This window comes from Phocoena phocoena, chromosome 14 (genome assembly GCF_963924675.1).
Source record: "Phocoena phocoena chromosome 14, mPhoPho1.1, whole genome shotgun sequence".
Classification (NCBI taxonomy): Eukaryota; Metazoa; Chordata; class Mammalia; order Artiodactyla; family Phocoenidae; genus Phocoena; species Phocoena phocoena.
This window is the reverse complement of record NC_089232.1, coordinates 81956466-81977735: the sequence shown is the minus strand read 5'-3', so window position 1 is coordinate 81977735 and position 21270 is coordinate 81956466. Positions and strand designations below refer to the sequence as shown.

At 43.8% G+C, this 21270-nt stretch overlaps 1 protein-coding gene across 1 annotated transcript; it reads right to left on the bottom strand.

The window, feature by feature from the left end:
• Positions 1–1829: 1829 nt before the first annotated feature.
• E2F6 (E2F transcription factor 6) lies at positions 1830–19684 on the bottom strand. The gene is made up of 7 exons (XM_065891291.1): positions 19577–19684; positions 10778–10832; positions 7729–7945; positions 6013–6168; positions 4816–4930; positions 2341–2494; positions 1830–1879 (listed from the first exon to the last, which is right to left on the bottom strand). The coding sequence occupies exons 1-7, from the start codon at positions 19682–19684 to the stop codon at positions 1830–1832; spliced, it is 855 nt and encodes a 284-aa protein (XP_065747363.1).
• Positions 19685–21270: the final 1586 nt, after the last annotated feature.

Below are 21270 nucleotides of genomic sequence, written 5' to 3'. Positions count from 1 at the left end.
CTGCTGCTTAGAAACGATGCTATCACCTGTGGCCCTGCTTTCTTTGTTGGTTTTGGGGGCACCGCCTTCTTTAGTTGTTTATTTTCCCTTCCTCTCATTATTCCTTCTCAGGAAAAGCCTTTTCTTCTGTATTTCCCCTTAAAATAAATGTGAACGGGCCTCTCCCTCTTCTGCTGTACCCTCTCATTAGGTGACCTCATCCACTCTCATGTTTAAGCCATCACATATGACCGACAGCTGCCAAATCTACAAGGCAGAGCCTGGACCTCTGCACGGAGCACGTGATCTCTACACACCCCTTCTGCTGAACTCTCAGGTTCACCACACGCGCCCAGGAGGAGCAGCACGGCAAGCAGCCCCGGGCCGACAACGGCAGCCGCCACGGTCTGTGAGGAGGGGAGAGGCTGGAGCTCAGCAGAGGGACAGGACCGCAAAAGCCGCTGGAGCTCAGAGGTGTGCCAGTCCTCAATGCTCAGCATTATTTTTCAGTATTTTGATTTTTGATTCCTATGCCAACTCTTTACACATGGTCTTAATTTCACGTTGCTTCAATTCTTTCTTTGAAAAGTAAGAGAAGTTTAAAATATGAATTTGAACGACACAAAACCCTTGTACGTTATATAAGCCAAGGATTATTAGTCTAATTTGACCATTCACTCACTCACTCACTCACTCACTGATTTGTTCAAACATTTACTGAGCACTTTTTATGTGCTAGGCGTGGTGCCCGTCGCTGGGTTTAACAATGATTAAGACAAAGTCCCTCAAGGAGCTCACAGTCTAATGGTAAACTACTGAGTAAACTGAGGTACAGAGTGGTAAATGACTTACCCAATGAGGTAGAAATAGCTAGGTACTTGGAAACGTGGGACTGGAGCTGAAGAGAGGGCAGGTACCACTAACTCATCGTAAGTAAAAGATCCCCTTTGATTGAAGAGCAAGGCTGCATACAGAAACATATATAAACCCTGCTTGCAAGAAAGGTTAAAATACTTTCCAATTCTCATCATGATTGAATTCATGTCTTGCAAGGAATTAAACCATGACCTGATGGCATTTGTACACTCGCCCCTAAAGCTTGGGGCATGCCACCAGCCTGTTCAGACACAATGACTCTGTAGGGAGCTTAAAGTCCAATTTTAGCGCTGGAAACCATACTGAAATACCTTCATTAAATCCATGAACTTTAAATGTATAGCATATTTATGATACTTCTACATGTAGAAGTTTGGGAAAAACTCTCCTCTAACCCTCATCCAGAGGATTCTAATAAGTTATAGATACCACAGAAATTAGAGAATATGTCTGTTACTTTCCATATATACATTATTTTGGCTGTACAAAGGTGAAAAGTTTCACTTCGACGTACTTCATAAGTGATCTAAACATTATACAAATATATACAAATACATCATGTCCAGATGCGTGCGTACACCCATCCATTGCAGACATGAACCCGTGTAAGGCAATTTCTTTTGTGATAATGACACATGATCCATGCAGCAAAGGGCAAGGTCCACTGAGAACTGTCCATCCAGCCTGCCTGCCTGTTTCAGTGATACTCTGGGTGATTTAGTAATTTCAGTAGGCAAGATGTCTATTTCACTGACAAAAAGCAGTGAATAATTATAAAAAGAGTTGTTTTCAAATGAAGAAACCGTAATTATCCAGTTATCTAAGTAGTGAACTACTTGAAGGTACTCCTGGCCTTACTGCTGCTACTGAGAAAATGTCTGGGATGATTTATTGCTCTGAGAATCACATCTAATGCATAATTCATCCACACAGGATGTCCCCAAAAGACTCAATGCACGAATCCTCAAATGCCATCAATTGCTCACTTCAAGCAGTTCTTCACTTTGCTGTGGAGGGTTTTCTTCTGAAACATAACAAGCACAAGAGAAACCCTCCTAAGTGAAGATATGAAAGGCAGACAGGTAATAGAACATACAATTCAAGTGCTTAAAAAAAAATAGGAGGACCTCGGTCAAGAAGCATATTCTTACGTTAACGGCATAAGGCTAATGCTTTGAGTCCCACAAGAATAAACGAGAACTCAAGCATGTGCCTGAGAGGCCGGGTCAGAGGATGCAAACAGCCTTCTCTACAGAGACCACACTCTGGGACCAACTACAATTCTAAGTTTTCACGGCTATCAAAACTACACAGAAACAGTCTCAACTACAGTTAAGAATTACCTTGTAATTTTTTAACTCGTGTTTTTGTAGCTAGGAAGAGTAAAAATACCTATAAGGCCATAATATTCATTTATAAAACTCTATCTATTTTAAAAATCATTAAAACCTTACCTTTTCCTAATGACAAGACTGGTGCACTTACCTTTCTCAGGGGCGGGCTGCTCTGGATGTCTGCTTTCAGATGAAGAGGCGCCGACACTGTCCGACACGTTACTGCTTGGGTGGCTCTGCTCCACTTCACATAGATAAACATCGATAGGCCCCTGAGTGCTCCTGATATGGACCGTGATAGAGTCCTAGCAAAGACACAGGAAACATCTAGATGAATGAGAGAATTCATTAATTATATTTTTTCACTTACTAGAAGTGTAAAAGTTTCAAGGGACACTTTTGAAAATTCTCATTCAGGTCGTTTCCTTTCTATCACATATTTGGGAAAATCACGTATTTATTAGTTAGCTTGAGTCACAGGAAACCACTGGCCAGTTCACAGTTAACACGGTTACCTGATTGTGTAGCAATGGTTTCAGAGCCAGGAGGGGCCACCTCAGCACGCAGGAGCCCGTCTTTCTCTATGCAAGACTTGACCCCTTTAAGGAGTCTGTACTTGAGACTCAAAGATCAGTATTTTGACGACAAAGAAATCTAAAACACCCCGCAGACTCAAATGATAAGGCTGTGTTAAGATTTCAGACCCCTGAAGAGGTACTGAGCTAAATGAAAGGACCATTCTTCCATCCACTTGCAAAAGAGGATGAGATCAAGACAAAATATACCTCTTGTAATTTAAAACATTAAAACCCAAAAGATATCAGGAAATTGGGTACTTCTACTGAGAATTATGCTGAACTCGCAAGGAACAGTCCCGGTTATAGATGATTCTTTGTTGTTTTGATGCGAGTGGGTTCGACAGTCAAGGCTATTTTCTCCCCTCTCCTGTGGTTAGGCCTGGGCTTGGTACCAGGTGCCCCTGCTCTACACCACCCTGTGATCTCACAGCAGAGGGACTCCCAACCTCAAGTGCCACCTTCCACAGCTTCCCGGCAGCAGGCAGGTACGCTGAAGAACATCTGCTCAGCTCCTAGATGGGCAGGCCAGGTCTTGTTTGAACGGTACACGTTGTGCAATTCGACAGATACTTCTGAGCAATAGGGAAACCACTACGCTGCCCAGAGGCCCAGAGGACCTCGCAGTCCACTCAGCCAGGGGCTGCCCACGTCTCTGTGCAGTGCGAGGTAATACTGTGGACTCTGTGGGCCATGCCATCCTTCTCACAACCACACAAGTGCCATTCTAGAGTGAGAGCAGTCAGAGACACAATCTAAATGAATGGGCACATGGCTGTGTCCCAAAACAATTCTTTACAAAAAGCCAGCAGGCTGGATTTGACCCACAGGCCAGTCCATCTCCACCGGGACTAGATCCCCAGATCTCCCTGGAGTCAGACTCTGTGTCTATCGGTCCCACTGTCTTTCCTTATTGCTGAGAATGGCTGCCAAGAGGGCCCACATTCCTCAGCTTTTGAACGGGATCTAAGAGACATCTTGGGCATGATCGAAGGCTCAGCAAGATTTGACAATTACAGCCTGAAGCAGTTCACAGCACAGGGAAAAAACCAAAAACCCGTCAGCCACTGCAGAATGGGCTATCATGCCCCCAAGGAAGGACGTATTGAAAGATTAGTGATGATGTGTGAATGTGAATATGTGAAATGACTCATATTAAAGATAAATGTTACTTAGGAGACTCGGAATGTATCTAAATCTAAATAAAACAACTAGGAAGCGTCACCAAGAAGTCACAACTTGAATGTGACTGGAATCAACGAAAGCTGTTCCTTAATCCGTCTGTAACACACTGTCAAGTAGCAACTGGGGTCTCACATGGACAGTGGTCTTCTGGGGATAAAAGGAAAGGTGGGTGGTGAGAATTTCTTCCCGATGAGGGAGTTAAGTCCCTATCGCAGTGAAGTGATGACTTCAGCAGTGACAGTTCTATCAGGCTGTCGGCACTTGATCTGTCCTAAGAATGGTCACACTCCTTTGTTCTGATTCCACCCTTACCACGCAACCTTCTGATGACAAGTATCTTTCAGTACAAACTTTCCTACAAGCAGCTGACAGCGGACACTCTTTTCATTTACAAAGCAATTTTACTTTTCATTTTAAATGTGTAATTTAGTGTTCTCTTTTATTCACAGTCTTTTATGAATTTGGTTAGTGAGTTAATTCCCTAGAGCCCCCGCTGACACTGAACCTTAACACCGAGGCAGTCCTCGGGGAGTCCTCTAAGAGGCAGGAGAGCACAACGGTTAAGAACAGACTGCGAACCCAAACTACCTGGGTTTGAACTGTGGTTCTGTCACTTACTGTGGATGGTGAGGAAGTAACTCATCTTTCTGTGCTTCAGATTCCTCATCTTTAAAAGGATAATAATCATGGCTACTGCGTTTGTCGTGTTACGCCAAACAGCTCAGAATGTGTAAAATGCCTCAAGCTATATCAGGTATGCAGCTACCACGCACACACTGGTGATAAGGCGCTGGGACTGCAATAAAGCACAGCCGAAGCAACTGGCCTGCCTCGCTTTAAGACCTTAAAAATGCAAGGCTACCTACTTCTCTGGGCGCTGGAACATCCAACCTGGTTTCTGCTGGAGCCTTAACTGCAATTACAATCTGTTCATGGAAGGCTTGAATGCTATGAATATCTTGATACGTCACATATGCTAGTGTGAAAATCAGTCAAGGGTCTCTAAGCAGAGTGGGGAGATCATTTATCTCTTATAATACATGAATCCAAGTGTAATCTTAGAATATCATTAGTTTTTATGGGATACAAACTCACAATTAAGGAAAGCAGTCAGGAAAAAATTATTTCATATATAGTTCCTATTATTTCATAAACAATTCTTATGATTTTATTAAGTGTTTTACAATATTTATAACTTGAAGAAGCCCTTTAAACTATACTATTGTGATGACGACACTTTCTGGAGAAAAATGTTAATGAAGTCTGGACCTCTAAAACAAATACAACCCACGAAGGTATCAAACCCCCCCGCCGCCCTTCCCTATGCATTGCGAGATCTTACTGTGAGAACCTTTGGGGAAAAATATTCAGAGTTTTGATGAGAATCTCCTAAAATGTAAGGTGGAAAGAATCGGTAAGTAGGAGACACAACTTAAGAGAACCAGTTTTTCAGGACTATGATGTACTCATGGGATTTCCCTCATCCAAAATTATTTTCCATCTCGCTACCTGAATTTTTCTCATCTTCTTTTATTGTGTTGCCTGAAATTTTTACCAGTTACATGATTTACTGGGTTTCCCCCACATTCTTTTTTCTTTTTTCTTATTCCACCCATCTTTTGATTGAGTGTAGTAATAGCATTTACCTTCCTTCTCATAACTGTATTGTGGAAACGGGAGTTTTGACTGGGGTAGAGTCTAAGTAAACTTGAAGCACGGAACAGCTCAGAATCAGCGACACCTCAAAAGGTGTTCACCCGTTCCGTGTGGGGAACAGGGCAGCCAAACAGTCTAGGAGACCCGGGAGGAGATCAGTACCAAAGACAAATCTCCCCCTCTGGTCCCAGAGACATTGAACTTAGGAGCGGTACGACATTCAGCTGCGTGTTATGCGTTGTGGACTAGAATGGCAGTTTAAGTACCATTTCTATGGCAATTCACTCACTTCTAAAGGTCTTATTTTGTATCTTAAATATATTAATTAATCCCCAAGCTGACCCTACCATATAAAGTAATCTGCTTTGGAAGGAGAATTTTTTTAAAGGCACAGAGTTAAAGGATATCTTTCATTTTCTTTGTCGTCTGTTAACTTGAACAACTGCTGAGCACAATCCTTAATTAACTCATCCAGAGCGTCCTCCATCGCCGATAAATCAGAAAGTTCCTCCTGCAGCTTATTCTGTTGGGGCACTGCTCCAAAATTGCTCAGATCAGACCCTCTTTAAAAGAAAAAGATCACCATCAATTACATCTAGGAGATTACAAAAAAATACAAGTTACGTTACTGGAACTTCTCCAAACGTTTATACCAGGTGTTTCCCACAATGACAGAAACCAGGTACTGAACTCCAGTCCTCCCCTCCCATTATTCTAGACAACCATTATTTCTCCCGGCTTTTGTCCCCATTTCTATTCCCTTACACAGAGACTTTAAAAACAAAACCAACATCATAACCCTGTGGAAATTAGTAATAGTAGGGAAAGCTTAATGAAGTTTAATGAGCACTGAACTGAGTCAGTAACACCCAGTTTCAGCCCAGCTCTACTTCTCACGTGACTTTTGACAAGTTATGACCTTTTAATCCTTTAGTTCTTACATATGAAAAATAAGATGTACTGGCCAAATGATAGTTCCCCTGCTAAAATTCTGTAAGTCTTTATTTTTTCCCCACTGTACATATTCTATCCAGTTCTATCTGAATATAATGATCATTTTTTAAAGATATATTTTCTTTATTACTGTTTACCCCAATATGACATGACCTGAGCAACAACCAATATTCATTCTTTTCTTCAATTTTTATAGAAAATAAAAGTGAAAAGGCTGTTACCACTTTACCTTTCTTTCACTTGCTAGTTCTCAAATCTGATTCTAATTAGTGATTCAGAACACAATTTGATATTAACCCCTAAAATGTTAATGTCATTTAGCAAACATGTTCAAATTAGAATCCAATTTGCATTTCCATAATATTGAAAAAATAACATCCTTTATGAATCCCTTTCCTCTAATAGCTAAGTTAATTACTTAGAATCATTTAATGATCTTTGTTGGTAGATTTTTCACTTGCCTGAAAGGTCTTTACGTACTTATATGCTGGAACTGTTTCTTACTGATCCAAAATACTTGCCTATTATGAGTATAACAGCCTTCTTCCTGTGCGCGTTCCCTGCACATGTGCGTGTGGGGACACACACACACACACACACACCCCCGTACATTTATACCATAAAGTCTTCTTTCCATGAGATCCCTTCTAATCATATGTTAAGCCTTTAGCTATTGACTTTTAGATATTAAGTCTCCTGATCTTTTTTTTTTACATTCAGGGCGTTGTGTTTCTAAGTATGATATGCACCATAATCACTTGGGGGTAGTTGTTAAGAAGGTAGGTATCTGTCTTCTCCCAGAACTGAATTACAGCCCCTGGGGAGGGAGGCATCTAAGTGTTTATGACACGACAGTGGAAGAACCACCGTTTTACAGCCTTAACTGCCTTCCCCCTGATGTCAATAATCAATTAGAACTGAAGAAATATTTTTTTTTTAATTCCTATACAAATCAGATGTCCCCTTATCTTGAAAAGTGAAATTCTTAAAACTAATCATGACTCTATTTAACTTTTCCATAATATTGGAATGATATTCTATGTCTATGGCTTTTAATTGGTACCAAGTAGGAAAAAGACATTGCTAGTAACTATTTTGTACAGCACAGTGTTGTCACTTAATAAGAAGGGGAAAAAAAAAAGAAGAAGAAAAGTTTGAAGACAACTCACATCCATCGAATATGGTTCTTAGACTTCTTTTCAACCAGATCAATTCCATCCAGAACATTGGTGATGTCATACACTCTTCGTTTTCGTACGCCTAGTTTTGTTGCAACCTTGTTTAAGTCAAGAATACCCCCAGGAGCAGATCTGACAAGATCCATAAATTTTCGAGTTAAATAAACCAGTGACACATCAAAACGAGGTCTCTTCACTTTTAGAGCTTCTGGGAAACAAAACAAACACAATTCATAAAATTTAAAACAGCATTTCTTTCTCAACTCATTAAAAAAACCATTTATTTATTCTTGGTCAGTAAGCACAGACACCTACAGATATTCTACACACTGACCAAATCAGAGCTAATTTTTACGAAATCCATTCCTCAAACTGGATAAAAATGTATTAGCCTATTGCAGGTAAACAAAGGCTTTAGACTTAAAGGAGTATTTGAAATACGCAACCAGTTTCCACTGAATACGTGAATTTAAAAGGCATCACGGCACCACATCAGACACGAAGCGCTGAGTCTGCACTTGCGTCCACACCACTATCTGGAATAGGATTAGAAATGATTTTTAAAATTCAATTTCTCATTTGGTCTTCAAGTTAGGAAATTCTTTATAAAGCAAAGTTAGAGACTTGGCTTTAAAATAAAAAATGTTTAAAATGTTCCTATACACGTCATAGCGTTGCCCTGTCTGATGAAGGTCTGAAGAGCTCAAGTTAGCCTTCCAATTAGGACGACTGCGATATTACACCTTGAGGAAAAGTGACATAACTATTCGTTAAAATATTCACTACCCTGTATTAACTTAACTAAATGAAGGGGTAAACTGAATATTATCATTCTTTTCATCTTTCCCAATTTGATACTAGGAAAAAAAGTTCTTATGGTTTAGTGTGCAGAGGGAATACTTTCATGGATAATTTAGTTGTCCTTCTGGTGTGGAGTATATGATTACTCTTTTTTTCTACTTCATGGCACACCACAGTATGCTTCAAAAGAAACAGCCATCCTATCTTCAATCAAAAATGCCCTTATCCAGAACCTCTACAATGTCACATTCAGTTTAAAGACCACTGGTGGTTACTGCAAGAAACAAAAGTACATATTTTATAATGTAAATGTCTTCCATGTGGAGACTACTCCTATACTTAAGATTAAACAGGATTAAAGAGGAATTAAACTTTTTAAAAAAATGGAAGCAGAAGATAGTCACAATTCTACAACATATCTTGGAAGATTACAAATGAGAAACTCTGACTTTAAAAACATTTACATTTGACCCTTGAACAATGCAGGAGTTAACCTGCGTATAATTTATCGTGGCCCTCCGTACCTGCGGATTCAATCAACCAGAACATTTCGTACTGCAGTCTTTACTACTGAAAAATATTCTCATCTAAGTCAACCTGCAGAGTTCAAACCCTGTCATTCAAGGGTCAACTGTAATGATACTAAATTACTAACAAGACATGGTCTTATAAGTTCAGGATAAGTATATTCCTCTCATGCCAGTCATTTTATAAAGAACAGATATTAATTGAACACCTATAACGTGACAGCTGCTGAAGGGATATAAACATGATTAAAATGGTCTCCAAAACAAAGGCGTTCCATGTTCCACAGTCTAGCAGGAACTCTACCCAAAACCCTGAGATGAGTGTGCCAGAGGGATTCAAAGTTACATAAGATGAAATAAAACCTTAACTGGAGTGGGAAACAGGGGAGGCCTCCTAACGGGCGTGTGCTGGGAACAGAGCATAGAAAGATGGACAGGAAGGTGGAGGGCGACGGGGGTGAGTGAGTCGCAGGAAACAGCAGAGCCCCGTGTGAGAACACGGTGTTTGTAGGGAATCCACAGCTGTACAGCGTTTGCGATGGGGGGGAGGGTGCAGAATACTGGGAGATGAGGCTGCAAAGTGGAGCGGGAAATGGCCATCAAGGGCCTTGTGCATCTGTCTGTCCGTTCTCTGCCTTGTTTCTTAACAGAATTTAATAGAAATAAATGAGGAGTCAGGGTTTTCTCCATATGTAACAGAGCATCACTGCAGAAGTTTAGGTTGAGTGATACCATCATCTAACTGCTGTATTAAAAGATCACACGGGCAGTAGAACGGAAGAGGTGAGGGGGTGGAAGAGCCTGGAGCAAGTGACTGACTTAGATGGCTAGGCCACTGCTTCCTGCCTGAGAAGCAGCAGTCTGACCCCTGGGTAAGACTGTGGGCTCAAGTCTGAGCCTGGGGTTGAATCCTGACTGGGCAAGTTACTTAATCTCTGGGCATCAGTCTACTCATCTATCAAATGGGAATAATCATCCAAACCTGAATTTTGAAAGGTTGTTGTGATAATCCATGCAAAGAGCTTAATACAGGCCAGGCAACGTACAAGCTCCATAAATGTGAGACATGAGTATAAGTTGGTGGTATGCGGCAGACGAAGGAAACGCTTCCGGAGTAAAACTGGCCAAACCTGGGGGCCAGATACGGGTGGGACTGGGGCAGGGCCGGGGAGAAATGAAGGTTGAGGTTATGGTTCCTCGTGGGCACCTATGCACCACCTACCCACCGAGATTAGCACCAAATTAAGAAGAAACGGGGGTGGGGCCATGTGTCATAACAATTTTCAGAAAGACAGGGAACTACCTGACTGACTCTGAACACTGATCCACGGCAGAAGTAGATGGGAAGGGCACAGGGAATCAAAGATAACCAGGAAGGCCAAAGACTGTCCACACGCTTGCTGCCAAACTGCCTTCAGTTCTGCTTGCGGTGACAACTGCTCTCACAGAACTCTGGGAAAACACCCCGACAGAGACCATTCTGTTTTAAAAATGGCATTTCCAAAGCAATGCAGAATAAACTGGCATTGGTGCACGTTAACGGCCCACAACCTCAGGAATTTTCGCTGAAATTCCAAGCTTTTACATTTCAGTGTACAAACAATGCATTTTAAGTTACTCATCAACTTGTGTACATTTAAAATAAATCACTTAAATCATATGAAGTTCAAACTACGAAACCTAAAACTGATTCAGGAATCGAATCAACTTACTTCTCATGGACACATATTGTACATTATCTTCTAAATTAATCCTTATTTTTGATGGCTGGAAAAAAGAAGATACAGAAATTTAAACTTAGTAATTTAAATACAAGCAAATGAATAGCAAAAAATAAAAGCAGAATTGTTAATAATTATTGCCCATCTCTTATTAATAGCAGCACAGTGGTTAATCTTCTTTATATGAACTAACGTGCGTGCATAAGGGGCCTTGTTTACAGATTAAAGGGGCCAAAAAGGGTAAACAAAAAAAAAAAAGCAGAAACAATGCAAATGAACAACATTCTTCTGGATAATATAAAAGTTTGTCTTTTTTTCACCCTGGGGTAATAATTTTGGTGTGAGAAAACCAGTCTTCCTCCTCAACTATATCTACTCTAACTGTAATCACATCTGACAATGTTCATCGACTTGAATTTCTGAAACTGCATAGGCCTCCATAAGTATGGAAGTAGTAGTTAAAGAGACGGCGGTGGGGGAGGAATGGTGCAGGGGGGAGGGGGAGTATGAGACGTTATTACTAAATAGACATTCACCTATCAACTGTATCAGGTAGTGAGGATAAAAAGCAATAGAGAGGATCAGGACACTGTCCCTGACTCTGGAAAGCGCAGTAGAGATCTAAGAGACGTCCAGACTGACAAATGCTCACCCCTCGCTAATTAAGTGAGAGTGGCTCCAAGAAAAGTGCTCACAAACTTTCATAGGCAGCCATGCGTTCCCATGATAATTAATATAAAAACAGCATTTCTAATCATGGAAAATAATGCATGCTACACAACTAGAGACTTTGGTATTAAGATTCATTAAAAAATTCTTTTACCTTCCTAAGATGACCAGGAAATCAGCAGTAGCTCCACCATCAACGCTCACCATTTTGCCAGCTATTTGGAGGCTATGAAAGTTTATATAAACTTGTAGTAATGTGTGCAATATATTTAAAAATTGTTTTTGCAAAAAAATAAATAAAACCTAAGCTAACGTTAATAAACAGAAATCCATATTGGCCTCTTGCTTACAACAAAGTATGTATAATGATGCCATGTGTCTCCAGACAAGCTGTGAGCAGGTTTAGCTCCTGTCTAAGTGAAAAAAACTGGCCCCCAAATGGGCCATAGCAAAACTGGGATAAGTGAATTTCATAAGGTGCCCTAAGAAGGGAAACAACAGCGCTCTGGATGCACCCAGCAAGGGGATCACAAGGATTCACAGGCAAGGGGACCCCTAGCTGAGCCTTGGAAGACAAGCCAGAATTTGCCGGAACCTACGGGAGGCTGAGGAGGGAGGAAAAAGACAGAATTCCTGGGGCAGGAAGTGAAATGAACAAAGGTATGGAAATATAAATCACCTGGCACCTTTGGAGAAGCCACCTGGGTGACCAGTGCAAAACCAACTTGATACTAAGGCTGGACGGGAATGCTAGCACCACGCTCGACACAGAAGACCATGCAAGTCATGCTACAGAGTTTGGACTTTCTGCTGTAACCAGGGCTGAATCACCACAGATCTCTGAACAAGATATGACGTCGTCCAGCTCATGGTTTAGAAATCTAAGTGTGGTGGCAACGCGGCAAAAAGACTGAAGGTGCGGAAGCCTGAAGGTGAGGTGAGCAGCGAAGAAGCTCTTTGCTGGTAGCGTTACGATCCTCAGCACAATGGTTCCCTTACCATCTATGACAAGGTGACAGCATCTGTCAGCAAGCTAACTCGACATGGAATAATTCCCCTGAAACAGAATTCCACTGCAACATTAACTTAGCTGTTACACGCAGACCTGCTGGGTGCCCGCCTTGGGGCAGCGACTCTGCCCCGCTAGCTCTCAGCACAGTGCTAACAGTGACTGTGAAGACAGCATCCAACAGTGCCACACTGAAGGGCAGTCCTATTCAAGGCAAACATCAGACCAACAGGACCAACCGTCACTGCTATTTTTACTTTCAACCCTTCTGCTAAAACAGTATGAGATGGAGTTGAACTACTGATGCAAGATTCTTAAGTGAAAAAAAATCCATCCTCATCACACTAATTTGAAACACACATCAACAAATATCCTAAGTTGCTGTAAATATTGTGGTCTGTCTATGAGTTTTCTATTCAGTCCACGATCTGTTACTTACGTATCTGCAGCACACTTCAATCACTATAATGTCTGAATAAACCCTGAGAATGCACACAGACAGGGCTAACAGAGCAGGTGCCTTGCTGCGAACAGGCTTCTGTTCTTCGCTTAGAGCAGCAGGGCGAGTCCTGCACACAGTACGTAACGGTTTCCAAACAGGCTGGCTCCCTATCTGCTCTCTACACATTCTGCAAGGGCACCTTTCCTGCTCTATACCCCCTCCCTCTGGTCTCCTTATCTAGACTGCCGCTATTCACAGCTTGGCACAGGGATAATACCTCAGTCAGTAACATGAGAAAGTATGACTTGCTTTCCCCTACATTCTTTGCTCTAAACCACACACTGGCTCTGTCGAGATCTGTGGGAAAACAGACACTAACAGCACCCATTCGTTTTTTCCCTTTGAATACAAAAGCGCTCTCTCTTTATTTGGGAGGAATCACAACAGCATCATGGCCCCTCAGGGGCAGACATCCCAAATAAAGATCGTATAAATCCTACAGACCCACAATTCTGGAGATTTCCAAAGTGCCCACAGTGATGACACATTCATCTCATTTATACTCAAAATAGTTCTTGGCTTAAGATCGGGTTCAGGACTACCAGAACTTCTTAGACGCTGGGAGATCCCACCCTTATCTGTAACACAGTGTAGGGATATAACCCACTTTCCAAGCTACTGTGAAGATTAAATGACAAATTTTGTAAACTGTAAAAATCCTATGAAAACAGAAGAGACTATGGTTATTGTTTTCCTTTTTGAACCAGAACAGTGCCTGGCACATTCAGGCACTTGGTAAATATTTGTTAAACTAATGAACGGAAGAGTGAAATAGGACCTTGTCTGGATGACTTCAACTGACAAACAATGAGTATTTACAGACACAGGGACACAGGGTGAAGACTCCCTCTTTGGTACACCATCAATAAGGACCACTGCGAGACTATGAAGCCTCAGTTTCTGTTTTCTAATACAAATTTATCATCTAGAGAGACTCAATCTGACAATCCTGGCAAGCCTTCCCAATTACTCTAACTTTGGTGAACCATACCCAACAGGTAAGCTAGGAGCTTTTCTGGGAGGAAATGGGACTAGATAGGAGTTCTTCTTTTTAAATGGCTTTAAAATCAGAATACAGGTTTTCTCACACAAAAGTTAGTGAGCTATTAAAAAAAAATGTAAATGAAATGCCACCCCTGCACTTGGTCCCTCAGAACAGAGCAGGGCACCCTGCCATGGAGGAGAATGACGAGGCTCGACACCCCTGCAGGGACAAGGACACCCCTGCAGGGACAAGGACACCCCTGCAGGGACGAGGACACCCCTGCAGGGACGAGGAAACTGGAGAGAAGGTGAGCAGAGGGCTCCCATTCAAGGTGAGGCACGACCGAGCCCTTCCCAACAAGAGACTGATCGTGTGAGCACCTTTCAGGGATACCCATTTTCCTTTTATTTTGAAACAATCTCAGCCTTCAGAAAAGGTACAGAAATAGTACCAAGAATTGCCATATAACCTTCACCCAAATCCTTCAAATGCTAACGTTTCACTACATTCGCTTTATCTTTTTTTTTTCTATACACACATAATTTATTTTTTCTAAATCATCTGAGGGTAAACTGCAGACCCCTAAATAATTCAGTGTGTATCTCAAGGACATTCTCTTAGACAACCAGAGTATAACTACCAAGAAATCTGTTCGAGACTAAGCAGTCTTGAAAAAGTTTGTCAGTAGAAATCTGGACTTTGCCAGTAAGGGTTCAAAAGGAAGGGGAACTTGTTAGAAACTTCAAGAAGGGGGATCCCCGTTATGCTAAGACAGAGCACTTAGCAACACTGTCAACTGCAGATCCATGGAAAGCAGATGGTAATGAACCGGGTAACCTAACCGAGGAGCTTTCCACACAGTGTTAAAGGGGACTGGGTAGGCGGGGAGGGAGAGAGGGAGGGAAAGAGAGACAGACAGAGACAGACAGAGACAGAGAGAGGAAAGGACTGTTAAAAGAAAAAGAAGCTATGACTTGGTAGCTTTAAAAAATTCTCAGCCTCTCAAGAAGCTAAAAATTAAGAGAAGACTTCTGAGAAAGACCAAATCAAAGGCACCACCAGAAAAACCGAATGTAAAGGGGAAGGTGAGACTGAACAGTTTTTTTTTTTTTTTTTTTTTTTTTTGCGGTACGCGGGCCTCTCACTGTTGTGGCCTCTCCCGCTGCGGAGCCCAGGCTCCGGACGCACAGGCTCAGCGGCCGTGGCTCACGGGCCCAGCCGCTCCGCAGCATGTGGGATCTTCCCGGACCGGGGCATGAACCTGTGTGCCCTGCATCGGCAGGCGGACTCTCAACCACTGCGCCACCAGGGAAGCCCGAGACTGAATAATTCTTGGTGAAGTCCTCAGAGATCAAAGATGGTATTTCAGAGTGCCATTCAGTCACACAAAAGGCCCCTGAAGGAGACTAAGGATGAACCTCACAGATCCTCTCAACCTAAGGACAGGGCCTCTAGGAAGCTGCAGGGCACTGTCCCTCGGCCACCCCAGCAGGAGCCCAAGGTACAGAAGAGTTTATTTCGAAGAAATCTGTGGGTGGGACGCTTGTCTACTGAGTGAACCACAAGATTCACAGGACATCCGCATAGTTTTTGAGAGAATTACATTGGCAAAATCACTGCCAGCTTGGTCTAAAAGGGATAAAGACAGTTCAAAGTGAAAAGAGGCCACTGGACACCCCCAAATTATGCTGACAGGAAGCAGGCTGAAAAAAGTACTCAGCTACAAATACTGAAGAGATATGACCTTCCATGAAAAAGAAAGACAGGCTCAGATGGTGGAACCAAGAGCCCAGAGGGAGAGGTGGGAACATGGAGAATTGTTCCCAGACCTTGAGACCTAATCAAAAAAGGTCCCACATTTACCAGGTGGCATTTCAGAACTGCTCCAGACCAGATGCTCCTCCGTGACCCCTATTTTTCTCCTTTATGGACAGGACTGTCTACAGCAGTTAGCCCATGTCTGTCCCACCAGTGTACGATGTATGCTGGGGGTGTGCTGCGGGGGCAGGGGTCAGATAACTTGTCTTTTTAGTTTTACAGGCCTAAAGATCTGGAGGAACTGTACCTGAGGAGCTGTACTTAAAGAACTACATCCAAGGAGCCTGAATTCTTACCTTATTCTGTGAGTACAAAATCTGTTAGTTTGAGGCTCACACTGTCCCAGATTAGGCCAACGCGAGCCTTTCAAAGTGGTTCCTGCACAGGACACTTATGTTTAACCTTCTCAGCATCTTTAGGATGGCAGTCCTCAGAGGAGTGCTCCCTCAAACTTCTACGGCACTAACCTGCCCAGGTGCCAGCAGAGATGCTGCTGCCTTTAGTTCTGACAACCCACCACTGCGGAGGCATGCCAACACTTCTGTTCCTTTAAGGAAGTCACACTGAGGGGCTACGCTCAGGTATTTCCCCAAGACATGCCAAGGGACAGCCCAGTAACAGCCAAACCTCAAGACTGGACGTCCTAGGAAATTTTCCCGTTCAATCCTCAAACTGCTTCTCTCTCTCTCTCACTTGTTCAAGCCTCTTAGCCTGTCTGTATCTTAGCCGGGAAGAGGCAGAGCCCGCAAACTGAAACCACTGAGGCTGCTTCCAGCGCACACAGCTCTCTAGGCACCAGCAGCTCCTGATGGGCAAGGCAGCACGTTCCAAGTTATTTCACTAGCGCTCCAAGTCCCACAACTAAAAACCTACACTTTTCAACTTGTGACCTCAAAGGAGAATAGAATAGAATAAAAGGTGAGTTTTAGGGACTAAAATCTTAAACACTGCCTCTAAATTGGTTAAAAATTTCTCTACACAGATGCTTCTTTGTACCAATTGCCTGTTTGGGGGAGTAATATCCCTTTAAGAGCTCTCTGGACATATACCTTTTCCCACGGTGACTGCATTCTTGTCACACACTCAAATTTTCCTTGTTTTTCAATGTGCAGACGAAGTTCCATCTTTAATCAGTACCATGTTCTGCCTTCACAGAATTCCAGTTTTCAAGCCATTTGCCCAGGGAACATCAAACACTCAGCCGTACACATAACTATTTTTTGCACAGTGTTTAATAACACACAGTTTACTAAATACTGCCAGTCATTAGCCAATTAAAAAATGCTGAGATAGGTGTTTAAATCAGCATTTTACAGCCAGGAAAATAAACACTCATACATTCAAACATTTACGGAGTACCTATTTCATTCATCCAAAAGCTATTTACCAAATATTTTTGCGAGAAGCACCAAATGTGCTGGGGATGTAACAGAACAGAGTCGCTGCGCTCAGGGACCGAAGAGCCACAGAGTGCAGAGAGGAGGAGGCACAGGGCGCTCTGGGAACACAAAAGGAGCGCTTAACCAAGTCTTGGGAAGTCAGGAAGGCTTCCGACAAGTGACCTATGAATCTAGACCTGAAGAACCATGGGAGGTGACAAGGAAAAGTGTGCTTTAAAGGTTTTTTTAAAAGGGGGAGTGCAGATACACAGGGGTCCAAGAGAATATGGAGATATGGAAAATTTAGCAACTATAAGCAGCTCAGGAAAGATAAATCTAGGGGTCTGATTACGTAAAGCAGTTTCTCCTCCATCCTGAGAGCACTAGGGAACCATGACAGATTCTTTAAGTCAAATGACGTGATCGCAGATACGTTTTAAAAAGACCATCATGGTTAGTTACTATGTGGAGAATATACAGAAAAATCAAGGGCAAGACGAGAGGCAGGAAAACTGGTTAAGAAGGTTACAATCCAAAAGATAGATGATGGCTAGAAGTGGCAAGTACTGGTGATTAATTTTAATTAGATAGAATGGAGGGGGTCCGTTTGGAAAAGGCAAGGATGATGCCTAGGATACTAGCTTGGGCAATATGGTGGGTGTGGTACCATTTACTGCGATAGGAGACAGCGAGTTGCTGCTTGCTTAGGCAAGAAGATAATGAATTCCACTTTAGATACATGAGTTTGAAACCTAAGTAGAAATGTCTAGTAGACAGTTGCAAAGCTCTGAGCCAGATTTATAGATTTGGAAGTCACGACACGGTAACTGAAACTACCAGAGTGAAGAAGACTATGTACAACTTCAAGGGATATATGTGTATTTTCTGACGTTAAATGCAGAATAAAGTGGTTTTTCCATAGTAAGAATTTGGAGCTTTTATCAAATTCTCAAAGATTAAGACCACCAATACCGATAGTAACAGAAGTCACGAGAGTGGTGAACGACACCCCGCAGGAAGAAACCGTGGAGAAGACAGAAGATCTGAATAAGACTGCCACGGAAGGAATGGGAAAAGGAAGAGGAGTTTACAAAAGAGGACAGGAGAGGCCAGATAAGCAGATGGAGCGAGCGCTGAGAGTACGTGTCCGGCAGGCCGCTCAAAGGCGAGTGTCCAACATGAGTGAGCGGTCGATCGTGTGCAAACTACAGAAGGTACGGAGTGAGACATCTGCTGGACGTGACTGGCGACCTTGGTTAGAACGTCTCAGAGCTGTGCTTAGGGCAGAGGTCCCCCAGCAGGTGGTAATGACAGGTGAGCAAGCAGACCCTGGAGTGCTGACAACTTTTTCAGAAAGCACGGCTGTGAAGGGGAAGAGATACAGTAGGTGGAAGGGCATACGGAATTTAAGGGAGGGATCTTTCACAATGGAAACGGATTTAGGATGCATTTTAAGTAGTCGAGAATTTACCACCTGGAGTCAGACACTGCGAGGTTAAACCCAGGCCCGTCTTCTCACTAACGACAGGCAAACCCCTTAACAGCTCCAACGACAGGCAAACCCCTTAACTCACTAACGACAGGCAAACCCCTTAACAGCTCCAACGACAGGCAAACCCCTTAACTCACTAACGACAGGCAAACCCCCTAACAGCTCCGCGTGTATTTTGGCAACCGCAAAACAAGAAAAATAAACCCTGAGGACTGCTGTGCGGAATTAAAAGAGATGATGCTCATCAACTATTTTTGAGCACTGAGTCCTCCTGGCGTCTGGGCAAACGGACCTCAGGAAATGTTTATTGACTAAGAATGGGAAAAAAACAGCAGAGAAGTCGAAAATACAGGGAGAATGGAAAACGATGGGCTCATCGAGGGTCCTGAGACTCCAGGAGAATATATCGCATCTAGTCCAGAGGAAACTGACCTCCGGCAGGGAAGCCAATCTCCCACTTTCTCTGTCAAAGAGGATCAAAGATAACTTGCTGAATGGGAAGCCGTGGAACGGGAAGTGTGAGGTGTGGACACGGTTTTAAGTGGCTGCCCTAAAGGAGGAGAATGGCAGAAGAGGCTGCAGAGAAGAACACACGAGAGAGAGCTTGCAGAGACCCACTGAGTCCAGTGGAGACGCAAAAGCATAACTGTCTCGGGCAAAGCTGGGCAATTTTCTCCAACACTACTCTGGAGCCGACGTAAAAGCCCAGGAGGCTGACAACACATTTGCGAGCAGACGCAAACAAGGCGAGAGCTTAAGCGAAAGACCTGTCTGCTTCACTGGACGCGAAGGGCAGTGCGAGAGCTCGGGGAACCGAGGAGCAGTCCCGGGCCACCTCGAGGAGCGCACGACCGAGACGACGGCCAGTCCGGCCTCCCCGCGGGCCTGGGACACCCCCCACCCCGCGCCCCGGCCCCGTCGCTGGGACACACTTACCAGCAGGCCCTCCACGTTGATGGGGTCTCGGCAGCGGCGCCGCACCGTCTCCTCCGCCGGGTCTACGAGCAGGCTGGGCAGCTTCCGCGCCGGCCGCTGCTGACTCATGCTGCCCAGCCGGCCGCCTCTCGCCTCGCACCCCGCGAGCTCTCCCGCCTTCTCCCGCTCGGGTCGGGCGCCGCCCCCGACCCGCCGGGTCCCGGGGGCCAAGCACGAACTGGACTCCTGGCCTGCCCGGAGGCGCCGCCTGGCTAGGCCGGCCCTCGGACGGGCGCGCAGCTGCCCCACGACCCCGGGAGCTGGAACGCGGGCGGGAGGAGAGCAGGGTGACCCACGGCTCTCAGGACGCCAGGCCCGCCATCTTCCCGCATGCGCAGTGCGCCGCCCCCAGTGCGCATGCCCGGCGCGGCCGGAGCGCTCCCAAACACAGACCCGCTCCCGGAGGCCGGAGCCCGAGAAGTCCCGGAGAGCGGAGTTCGCGGAAAGGATGGCGAAGGAAAAGGAAGACATGGAGCAGGAATTCCAGACGAAGGGAACGGGGCGAGAGGAAAGAGGCAGCCGGGACAACGCAGTGGTCGCCTCGGAATTCTCGACACTAAAGGTACTAATAACTGAAAGTTCTGAGCTCGCAGGGATGTTAATTTACTCTTGAGCTCCCTCCGCACGTCTCAGGCACTTGCCCAGTGTTGATGCTTAGTAAATGTTGGTAACCAAACCGTCGTGGAATTGTTTACTTACATGCATCTTTCCTCCTTTCCCTTTTCTTCCTTCTTGTCATTTGAGGAATAAACTATTGACTCCCTAGGTGTCAGAAATCGTGGTGCGCACAGGAGATATTCGTTTGAATTTGGCACAATCTCAGATTCCGGTGGAGGGGACAGGTAAGTAAAGGAACATTTAAAGCTGGAGCCACTTTGCTGTAGCTGGAGCCACTTTGCTGTACAGCAGTAATTAACACAGCATCGTAAATCAACTAAACTTAAGTTACAGAAGAGAAAGGAGAGTGTTTCAATAACAAAGGTAACATGTGCCAAAAATCCACTAAGCAGGTAATAAAAGGGGGAGTTTAAATGCCAAATAAATAAAATAAAATAAAATAAAGCTGAAGCCAGATGGTGTGTTTTCAGATCCTGGCTCCCCCTACTTAGAAGTTTACAAGACCTGAAGCAAGCTGCTTAATCGCTCCGTACCTCAGTTTCCTCATCTGTTAAATGGGACTAATGGCTACTTACCTCATAAGATTGTTGTGAGGATTAAATGAATTAATGAATGTAGCCTACTTAGAACTGGGAGTAGTGTGTGTTTGATATAAAAAGGTAATACCATGTGATAAGTGCAGGGTGGATGGAGGACAGCTACTGAGCTGTAGACCAAGAGCTTCTACCCAGCATAAGGTGGAAGGTGGGTTCCCACTAGACTAGAAATTTCTTGAGGTCAGAGGCGTTCTTTAATCTGTGATCTCCAGCATCTAGCACAGTTCCTGACAAATAGTTAAGTGCCCCATAAGTGTTTGCTAAACGAATGACTTGAAATAAAGGATAATCTAGGAGAGGTCTCTAAAAGATTGGATTATGTTGCAGAATGGAGAATTTCCCAGAGTGGTTAAGTGACACCTTTACCAACCACAGTCCCCTGAGAAGGCAAGCTCTGGAGACCAGAAATGGCTGTTTTGTTTTTTTTTTTAAAAAAAGACA

Excerpts from the sequence above, each read along its gene's own strand:
- E2F6 (XM_065891291.1), bottom strand. The coding sequence starts at position 19,684 with ATGAGTCAGCAGCGGCCGGCGCGGAAGCTGCCCAGCCTGCTCGTAGAC. Across the intron at positions 7,946-10,777 it reads ACAATATGTGTCCATGAGAA|AAGCTCTAAAAGTGAAGAGA; the intron begins GTAAGTTGATTC and ends TTTGTTTCCCAG. Across the intron at positions 2,495-4,815 it reads ATGTTCCAGCGCCCAGAGAA|GACTCTATCACGGTCCATAT; the intron begins GTAGGTAGCCTT and ends TGTCTTTGCTAG.